The 10,272-nt window shown below is 52.0% G+C and overlaps 1 protein-coding gene across 1 annotated transcript; it reads left to right on the top strand.

The window, feature by feature from the left end:
• Positions 1-669: 669 nt before the first annotated feature.
• On the top strand, positions 670-7,053 carry PTGES (prostaglandin E synthase). The gene is made up of 3 exons (XM_066332758.1): positions 670-893; positions 2,249-2,331; positions 4,360-7,053. Exons 1-3 carry the CDS (start codon positions 786-788, stop codon positions 4,607-4,609), a joined length of 441 nt encoding a protein of 146 aa, XP_066188855.1. The 5' UTR covers positions 670-785; the 3' UTR covers positions 4,610-7,053.
• Positions 7,054-10,272: the final 3,219 nt, after the last annotated feature.

Here is a 10,272-nt window from a genome sequence, read left to right as displayed (position 1 = left end):
TCATCCTCCCAGAGAAAACCAGGATGAGCTGACTTTGGGGCGGACAGGTTGCTCTTCACTTCTCGCAGTTTTGGGATTTTGTGGTCCAGGACGTGCCTGGTGGGTTCCAGGCTGGTCATTCCCGGAGCCCAGGCTCCCAGGAGGTGGGTCAAGGGACAGCTCTGTCCCCTGTCCATCCCTCGGCAGGTGGATCTGGAGGAAAGGCTCGGCTGCCTCTGCCATGGGAGTGAGCGCTCAGCCAGCACTGGGCGGGACGGGAAGCGCGGCCCCGGAGGAGTGGGCTCCAGTACAGGGCTGGAGGCGGCTGAGGCAGGCGCTTACCTTCTCCCTAACTCCTTCTTGGACGGCCGAAGGGCTTCGCTCCGCGGGTGAGCAGCGCCTGCCGAGGCAGGGATGCTCAGCGCGGCTCCGTCCCTGGGGCACACGCCGGGAGGTGGGACGGGGGATGCGCTGGGCTGGTTTAAAGGGTTCGGAGGTCAGGCTGTGTGCCAGGGCCCCCTCGAGGGCGCTGTGTCCTGGCTCAGGACAGCTCGTCCGCGGGCTGTGATGAGCGGGTGAACCGTGTTCCATGTGGGGCTGAGGCTGCATTGCTGTCCCCGCAGCCTGGCGGGGGATACAGGAGCTGCGGGGCTTTCGCTGGAAAATGAGAGGATTTGTGTTGTGTTTCAACGCAGCTGTTCCTGCCTCCCTCCTGCGGGGCTCTCTGGAAGCCAGGAGGACAGGAGAGAGGAGAAATCTCCCCTGGGTTTGTGTGCTAAATCCACCGAGCAGCACGTTCTCCCAAAATGATGGAAAATAAAGTGTTCCTGTCATTCACGTTCTACAGCACTATTTTGATTTTAAAAATGTATGTGGTTGCCATCATTACGGGGCAAGTGAGACTCAGAAAGAAGGTAAGATCCAGTTTCGGTTTTCTCCTCCCTTTCTGGCTCTTTGCTTAGGTTTCTGTAGTTTTTCTTTCTTCTTTTGTTCCTGTAAAGTTCAACAAAATTTTCCTGAAGCAAGCTGAGTTTTCTTCAGTTGAAAGCAAAACTTGTTTCATAGCTGCAGCAGATAATTATCTCACTTCTTTTTGACCCTTTTTGTTTGTTTCTACCATCTGTAGCTTGATGTTTATAATTTTGGAAACCTAATCTAAATAATAATCAGATCTAAAATGCCAAGCAGGTGAGGTGCTTCTAGAAAGAGTCTGTTTACAGTTAATTTGCAGGGTCTGGAAAAAAGGAGAAGGGAAAAAAAATGTTTAAGAAGAAATCATTGCAATGGTCTTTTTCTTGCAATGTAGCAGCTTTGGAGCTTTTGGGGGCTGACTGGCCATGGGAATGCTCCGGGAGAGCAGCAAGTCGTGGGGAATAAAACAAAGCTGGAGGAAATGGTTCTTGGTCAGCGGGGAAAATACAGGGAGGACCAGCTGCCATCAGGAGTTGGGGCCAACTGGACTTTTATTACCCTCACCCCAGCTCCTGGTAAAACCCAGCTTTCTGTAAAATCTGTTTTAGAGTATTTGAGGAGTTTCTGACTGCGTCAGTGGAGCAGGAGGGACGTTTCTGCACTCAGATAGAATACAAATACCCTGATGTAACTGATGAAGTGTCTTCTCCCCTTGTGATTCTAAATGATGCCCCAGCCCTGGGACTGTTTGGGTTTGTAACATAATTAAAGAAAGCACCAGGGCCCTTTCCAGACTGCAAAATGTAGCTGTCAGATGTAACCAGGTCCCTGAGGAACAGCTTCTGAGCATAGGTGGGGAGCTCGCGCAAATAATTTTCATTTTTAACTTTATTAGTGTAGGATCCCATTTCCCCATGGGAAAGCCACATGGTGCCACTGCCAAGAAGTCAGCCAGGGAATATTCTCTAATCTGTCAGTCCTGGTTATCTTTTGGAGGCTGCACTGTGTCTGTAAGCTCTCTGCCAGCAGTGATCTCACTCGCTGGCAAAGTCACCTCTGAATGGGTTCCATGGGAAGAAGTGGGCTGAGGTGAGGTGGGAGCTCCCTTGAAACCCTCAATGTGGGACCTGTTCAGCAGGCAGCATTGGGTTTTTTGGAGGACAAGGAGAACTCCTGGGGAGGTGCAGGCTTTAACACCTGGACAGTGTGCGTGGAAGTGCAGTGACCTTCATTTTTATAAAGAGTGGTGACAAATCGGGGCAGGTAAAAATCCCCACAAGACTTCAAGATTAGGGGTAAAGCTCCTACCTGTGAGGTTCCTGAGGACTGTAAGTAGGGGGGGAACTCTCTCTTACAGGCATTTGCAAACCCAGAGGACGCCCTGCGCAATGGGGGGTTGCAGTTCTTCCGTGAGGATCCTGACGTGGAGCGGTGCCGCAGGTGAGGGGTGCCAACATTCCTTGTGCCAGTATTCTCTCTGGTGTCACCATTCCCTCTGGTGTCACCATTCCCTCTGGTGTCACCATTTCCTCTGGTGCCACCATTCCTTGTGCCACCATTCCCTCTCATGCCACCATTCCCTCTGCACCAGCTGCTGGCAAAGAAGAAGTGGGAAGCTACAGGGCTCGTTAATCAAGTAATATTCTGGATGGTCAGACTGCCTCAAGCTCTGCTGTGGGATCCTGCACGCTTAGAGCATTTAATCTTTAACCAGGAGCATGGTGTGCACTGGAGCAAGGGAAAGAGAAGGATTCGGGTTTGCATCTAACATCCAGCTCTGACTAACCCTTTTCTAGGTGCTCAAAGTCCCTCAGACTCCCAGTGTCTCATCCCATACCCACACTCAAAGGTTCCTTGTGTCCTGCTCTGACAGGACCCCAGATCCCTGCACAGCTTGGACAGGCAACAGAGTGACTGGTCCCAGTGCTGTAGGCAGCTGCCCTTTTTGGGGATTTGGGAAGAGGCTGAACAGGATTGCAATAACTTTTGCCTCTCTGATTGGGCAAACTCTGAATGTTCCCCCTCTTCTGCAAGAATCACAGTTTCTCAGAGGTAAAACATGGGGTTATTGAGCCCTGGGCTTGATTTCCTGTCCCTCTTACTGAAGGGAGTGTCCCAGGTGCTAGGCTGGATTCCTGGTGATGTAGAGGAAAGGGACTGGAGCTGTGCCCTGGTGTCCATGAGCCGTGGACTGTGCGTGGGGACCTCATTGCTCATGTCCCACTGCCTCCAGCATTTGCTTCAGAAAGCATCCAGCATGACCTAATAGCCAGCAGGAGGATGGAAAATTATCCATTTCCTTCCTAGCAAAAAGAAAATAATAGCAGAAATAATAATCATAATCTTCTTTTGATTTTTTTCAGAGCAAACTTCCATAAAAATAAATAACTGGAGCTGCAGCAAAAACCTGGGGCAGCCTGGGATCTGACTTGGTCAGCTAAAGCTCATAGAGTCTGTCCTTGCTGATCTATTTGCAGCCCTGGAGAAGGCAGATTCAATCTAAGGTGTTTCCCCAGAGCAAGGGCAATGTCAGCTTTTCATGTCAGACTGTGTCTGGAGGGGAGCAGAGCCAGGAGTTTGTGCAGGGCAGGGACAGAGCAGGGCAGGATATTTACCCCTTGTCTCTTAGAGAGGCCCCTGGCTGCCTCTCAGCTCTCTCCTTTCTCCCCTTTCTTCCATTTGTCCTTCCAGCCCTGCTGAACCCCCAATTCCTTGGGGTTTGTTCAGAGGATGGTGCCTGGGGGAGGAAGGACACAACCCACACTCATGGCACGAGCAGATCCTGTTTCAGTAATGCTGTGGGTGCTGGGAGTGATGCTGTGACATCCAGGCAGGTGTATGTTCATCTGGAGCACGAGGTTTGCCCCCATCAGTGCTGATGTGTCACCACATGTCCCCTCCAGCCATACTGTGGTGCTGTTACCCATGTGCTGCTGGAGCACTGTGGGGGTTGTTGGGCCACTCCTCCCCAGTCCCCTTTGGATGCATTTATGGACAGAGGTGAAACCACAAACTCTTCTCATCCCGTGAGTTTCTCCACTGGAGAAGCTGTGGTCTGGAACTGCCTTTTGTTGTGTAGCATGGCCACATCTGGGGCCATGCCGTGCTGGCACCACACCAGTTTTGAGCTTTTTGCAGCTTCACAGGGTCTTTGTTTTGCTCTGTTTATTTGAAAGCTCCAACCCTCAAGCTGTCATCTGCTGTGGCAAAGGCATCCCAGTCACGGAGAGAAAGTTTCAGGAGCTCAGTGTCCCAAGGGAGAGACACAGGGTGTGAAATTTTCCTGCCTCTAAATTGAAATTCTCCTGCCTCTGTGTGTAAGGGAGAACTGACAATTTTGAAGGCTGTGTCTGCCCTATCCAATGATGGAGAGGTCCAGCAGCACCTAGGGATGGGAACTCTGGCTAAAAGGAATGAGAGAAAACAGGGAATTCTGGTGGGAAGGAACAACCTTATCTTGCTTTTCAGAGCCCACCGCAATGACATGGAGAACATCTTCCCCTTCCTCTTCCTCGGAGCCATCTACTCCCTGCTGGATCCCAGTCCCACAGTGGCCAGGATCCACTTCCTCATCTTCTGCGTGGGACGGATCATCCACACCATTGCTTACCTCCTGCAGCTGAGGGCACCCACACGCTCCGTGGCCTACAGCGTGGCCCAGCTGCCCTGCTTCTCCATGGCCCTGCAGATCCTCCTGGCCACCACCCCTTACTGGTAACAACCAGAGAGACTGACCTGCCAAACCCCCTCATCCTGACTCTGCTGGTCCCTCCTGTGAGTGGGAGAGTGTGTATGTGTGTGTGTGTGTGTGTGAGATGTCAGGGAGGTCACCTGCACCGTGGGGATGTTCAGTGCAGCCTTGATGAACTTCCACTGCCATTGGAACTTGTCAGAGAAGTCGCCAGAGAGAAGGGACATGCAGGAAGGGGATGTGGAGGCAGGTTTGTCTCTCTCCTGATGAGGATGAGGTGGAAAGCACATGGATTACCCCTGGAGGAACAGGTCATCAAAGGAAAGATTTTCTGTGTTTGGAACTGTCGTGGGGAAGATGTGCCTTATCCTCTTGGTCATGAATATTCCATGAATCAGGCAGGGAAAATCATGAGGGTCCCAAAAAGTCTCTTAGTCAGCAGATATTGTTGGTAGCAGAAGTTATAAAGCAGCCACCCTTCTCCTGCCCAGCCATGTGCATCTCTGGGAGCGTGCATCCCTTAGGACTTGGTCCCTTAGGTTCCTCTCCACCAGGGAGGACAGGAGGCAGGTGCCTGCCAGGCAGCATAACAGGGAAGTCAAAATCTCAGGGGTGATGTTGTGAGGCCATTGAAGCATTCAGTGCTCCCTGGGCCACCTCATCTCACGCCACGGGGCACAGCTCCCTGCCAGGAGCCTCACTGCAGGCAGAGCCCTGCTGAGGTTGAGCTCCTGGCAACCTCATCCAGCAACAGCTGTGGCTTTTCTGTCTCAGCCTCACCACAGCGAGATGCAGAGCAACCTGCCTGGAGAAGCCAGCAGGAATCCTTTACCCTGGACACAGAGCCTGAACACATTTGCCAGACACAAAGTTCTGGGACTTCTGGAAAGTCTGAGATGCTGGCACAACACAGGGGGCTTGCAGACAGAGATTTTTCCCAAAGGGCAGTCTAGTCCACATGCCACTAATACCTGAAAATGGCCCCAGGGCATCAGACTGAGTTTTCCCCCTCTGTTTGTAGCCTTTCTCTGGGCAAAGAATGGCTGTTGCTATTTGGGAAATGTACCATGATCGCCTTAGGGGTGTTTTCTTTCAGCTGTTTCCTGCTGTCCACTGCTGCCATGCTATTCACAGCCTGGACTAACTGGTGTTTGCAGAAAGCTCTGGAAATGAGCAGAGGGGCTTTGAAGGGAGTATTGCTGCTCTGCAGTGTCACCCATAAGTGTCATATTGGAGAGGAAAGGCTGGGACCAGGGTATTGCATGGTGACAAAGGCCACACAGCTGTCCCCAGGTGCCAGGAGCTGCTCCTGGCAGCAGCAGCAATGGAGGATCCCTCTGGAGGAGAAGGCAGAAGGAAACCTCTGCTCTTCAGTGCCTCCTCCCTCCTCTAAGTGCAACACAGAATTAGAATAACATCACAGGGGCAAGCCAGAATGAGGAGAAAATAATTTCCCCTTCCAGCGGTCCTGTGCATGCACTGAGGCTGTGCCCTGGACTCTGCTCTCCTCAGAGATGCTCTTGCTGAGACCTCTCTGAGCACTGGGGACACGCCTGCTCAGAGTGCTCTTCAACCTTTGCTCAGCTCAGGTAAAAGTTTCTGTCCCAGTAACTCCATCCCAGTGCAGTTGTGGCCTCAGGCTGAGCTGTGTGGTGAAGTTTGGAGTGGAATTCTTTGCTCTCCCACTATGAGGAAGGTGGGCAGTTCACTTTTGGCCACTTCTCCTTCACACAGATGTCTGGGTAACACAGACCCCTTTTAACAAGTCTTTTCTGCCTCACATGGTGCACAAGGTCTTGAACTCCTGTATGTTTCTCTGCTGCTGCACATGCATCCTGGTGGCAGGAAGCAAATATTCCCAATAAAAACAAATCATTGTGCTCTGATACATCCTTCCTTCGGGAGCAGCTGATGCAGCTGGGCAGCAGCTGGGTCCAGCCCCAGCAGGATGTTAAACCCCACTGTAGAGCCCGGAGTGTCCTGGGACTTCTAAAGAGACATCCTTTTCCTCTGCACTCACCTGGCCTGCAGAGGAACCTCTTTTCTAGGTGTGCATTATTTGTGCTGATCCTTTAAATTCAGCAGAGCTGGGAATTACAAGCAGTCCTGCTCAGTTTTCCTTCCCTGAGTAGCAAGTTGTTACAAAGCTTGGTGTTCACTCAAAAATCCCGGAGGGCTGGAGAAGCTCAGGTAAGATGTGGTTGCTCTTCTTTCTGTTCTTAGGACATGTAAAGGAGCTGATGGTATTTTCCAAGCTAAGTAGCCCCCCTTTTTTTTTTGCACTAGATTGCTGGGAAACAAATGCTTCATTTCTCTGGTTTTCCCGTATTTTCTTAAGTTGGTGGTTGGGAGGTGCTGCCCTGTCAGTGTCTGTGTTAGTTTCGTAAAATGGCTCCACTTGGTTGTTTTCTTTCCCTGTTTGTTTTCGAATGAGAAAGGCAGTGGTTTTATAAACTGGACTCTCTCCAGTACATGTTGCTATGGTTGGAGATGTGGCTGGGATGGAGATTTTGGCATGGGAAGGAAGAAGGGAGGCTACAGAACCCCCTTCCAAACCCCAGATCTGCCAGCTGCTTCAGCCTCTTCTCAGCTGCCTGTGCAGTGCCTGAGGGTGATGCCCTGCTCAGGGAAGCTGAGGTTACATGCAAAGCTCTGCTTTCTTCTTTTTATATAAAAAAAATAAACTCTGCTTACTGGCTGCAGGGAAAAGCTTGGGAATGTGAACTCTCCTGGCTCAAAAGAAAACAAACACGAAAAGCCTGCAAGGCAAACTTGAGAGAGGCCCAAGCATTGCAGTTATTTTGAAGTACTGTGGAAGTTTAGGGGAAGCAGGACCAAGCTGGGCTCGGTTGCTTGGGCAGCACCATCCCATCAGGGCTCTCCTGGGACCAGAGATCAGAGCCACTGGCTCTCCCCTGGACACTGCCAGTGTTGCTGCATGTGGGGGGCATCCCTACCTTGTCCCAATTGATATCTAAAGCCCAGAGCTCCCAAATTCCTGCTCTGGCATTGGTGTGGGCAAAGGATGTGCACAGTGTCTCCTGCTGCTCCAGGAGAGCAAGGACAGTGCTTGCACCCAGCAGTCTCTGGGGTTTGGGGTGTGCTTTGTATGTCCAACAACTTGTTTTACTGACCTGGCTCAAACAGGAAATGGGCAACGCTGTGAAGCCCAGCTAGGACTGCAGAACAACACTTTGGTGCTTAAATGGGTACAAATCGAAAGAGGAGAAGTTTAGGTTAGACATTAGGAAGAATTCTTTTACTGTGAGGGTGATGAGACCCTGGTACAGGCTGCCCATGGAGGTTGTGGATGCCCCAAACCCGGGCAGAGTTCAACACCAGGTTGGATGAGAACTTTGGTTTAATTCAAGCTGTCCCTGTCTATGGCAGGATGGGTTGGGAGCAGGTGATCTTTAAGAAGGTCCATTCCTTCCTTCTGTGGTTAAATGTGTGAATGTGATTCACACAACCAGTACATGTCTTTCCTCAAGGTGTCTGGAGCTGGAAGAAAAGCAAGTGGAGACCCAGCACAAGCCACACTCAGGTGGTTTAAGTCCCAGGATCCCTCCTACCCCTGAGCACTGGAGACACCTCTTCCTTACCTGCCTGCACCACTCCCTGGGTCTCTCTTCATCTTCCCCTGATGGGATCTGGACCAAGATTCCTCCTTGGGCAGCTCTCCTTTAACACAGATCATTCTTCCTTTTCTGCCCCCCCAATATCTCCCATTCCCTCTAGCAGATGGGATTTAGGTACACAAATCCCCTTATTCCCCTTGAGGAATTGAGATTCCTGTGACGTGTAGAGAGAATGAGAGCAGCCAGCTCTACAGGCATTCAGAAGTGGAGAAAGGTAACGGCGCTTCCCTGCTGCTCTCTGGCACACGAGGATGAAGTTGGCACCGGGATAACTTTTTCCAGCGGGCGTTTTCTAACCCGGCTGCGGGGTTGAGCAGTGAGACATCCCCTGTTGACACGTAGGGGCGAGCCCCGGACAGGGGCGAGGGGCCGGCCGGGAGCGGAGCAGCGCGATGGGGCTGGCCCCGGCCCGCCGCCTTCCGCGGGGCTGCAGCACCCTCGTGTGGCTGCGGGACCCTGCGGGGGACACGGGCACCCTGCCCCGGGACCCGCACCCACCGCGGATTCTCTGCTGGCCAGAGAGCTGGGGGTGCGCATGGAGGTGTTTAGGATGGAGGGAGAGCGCCATTCCTTGAGGGGAGGAGGCTGCGCTCTGCTCCAGCGCCCGTCAGCCTCTCCAAAGCAGGCAGCTGCGATGCCAGTTCCAGGGAGATCCTCCCAATCACCTCACACTTGCTCTTTGGGAGTCGCCTGGTTGAAAACGTCCTTGCAAACTTCCCCCGCTTCTGAAGTTGTGGCATATGGATGCAACGCTGCGCATCTCCGTGCAATAATAGTTCTTCATTTTAATAGTTCTTCCTGGGCTTTGTGACACCAGCTACAAAAGGAACCTTTGCTTCCTCCCTTTTTCCCAAGTAATTACAAAGCATTGCACCCCCTGTGCATAGTTATCATCCAACTTCTCTGCTGCCTTAGGTTGCTTCCCTGTGGGGGTGGGAAGAAGCAGCAGTGAGCAAAATATCTGCTGCAGAGAGGAAAGGCTCCTTCCCTATGGAATGTAGAGTTTGGGGCGAGCATCGCAACCCCCAGGACAGGAGCGTCGCTCCAAAGGGCAGGAGGGGCTCGGCTGCTGGGAGGTGACACGTTGCTGTCATAGAACACGTGTTTCTGCAGTTTGTAGGTGGTGCCCGCAGGACTCAGAGGGTCTTCAGACCTTCCCGTTGCCACCAGAGGGAGAAGGGCACAGCAGCACAAGGATAATGGGAAAGGAGGATGCTGTGACCGCGGTATGTCTGTAACTCATTCTGGATGGGGATAACCAGGCGGGTGTCCCTGTGAGCTCTGTTTTGTCTTGCTGCTGAAGCAGCCGATGCTGATGACAACACGAAATTGTTCTCATTAAAATGTTCTAGGGGCAAACCAACTTTTCGTCAGTCCGCAAGTCATGCACGAGTGTGAGGCTGTGGGGTCAAAAACAGGGAAAGGGGGTCCAGAAAGATCCTCCCATCACCTGAGACCCACCCTTTTGGAATCACCTGGTTGAAAACCAACTGCTTTGAGGAAGGAAAGTCTGCCAATGTCTTTGCAACCTTCCCTACTTCTAAAGTTGTAGTGCATGGATGGATACCAACTCTCCTGCTGAAATTAGTACTGGTGATGGATGTGCCCTTCCTGGAAGGAAAAATGCCCTTCCTGGAAGAAGAGAGGTTGCACAATGCCTTTGAGCTCCTCTTCATTGACAGCCTTCCCCCAGTATGGCCCTCCCTGTGGAGAGCTGCAGCTCTCCACACTTGTCTGTCTCCTGGTTTGAGACCCCTCAGATGTCCATCAGCTCCTGGAAGCTGGCTGACCATGGGCTGAGACCTTCTGCTCTAGTGGAAGATGAACTGAATTTGGGACAATTCAGGCAGGAAATAAGTGACATATTTCCAGCAGTCAACAGTAATGAGTCACTGGAGGAATCTGCCCTGGGATCTGTCAGTTCATCACTTCCAAGTGTCTTTTGACTTGGGGCTGGATGCTCTCCAAAGGGATGCTCTGCACTGGCCATGTGCTGAGGATATGAGGATGCTGCTTGGGTGATACTCTTTATACAGGAGGTTGGACAATTGG

This window comes from Sylvia atricapilla, chromosome 19 (assembly GCF_009819655.1).
Source record: "Sylvia atricapilla isolate bSylAtr1 chromosome 19, bSylAtr1.pri, whole genome shotgun sequence".
Lineage (NCBI taxonomy): Eukaryota > Metazoa > Chordata > Aves > Passeriformes > Sylviidae > Sylvia > Sylvia atricapilla.
This window is presented reverse-complemented; position numbering and strand designations above follow the sequence as displayed.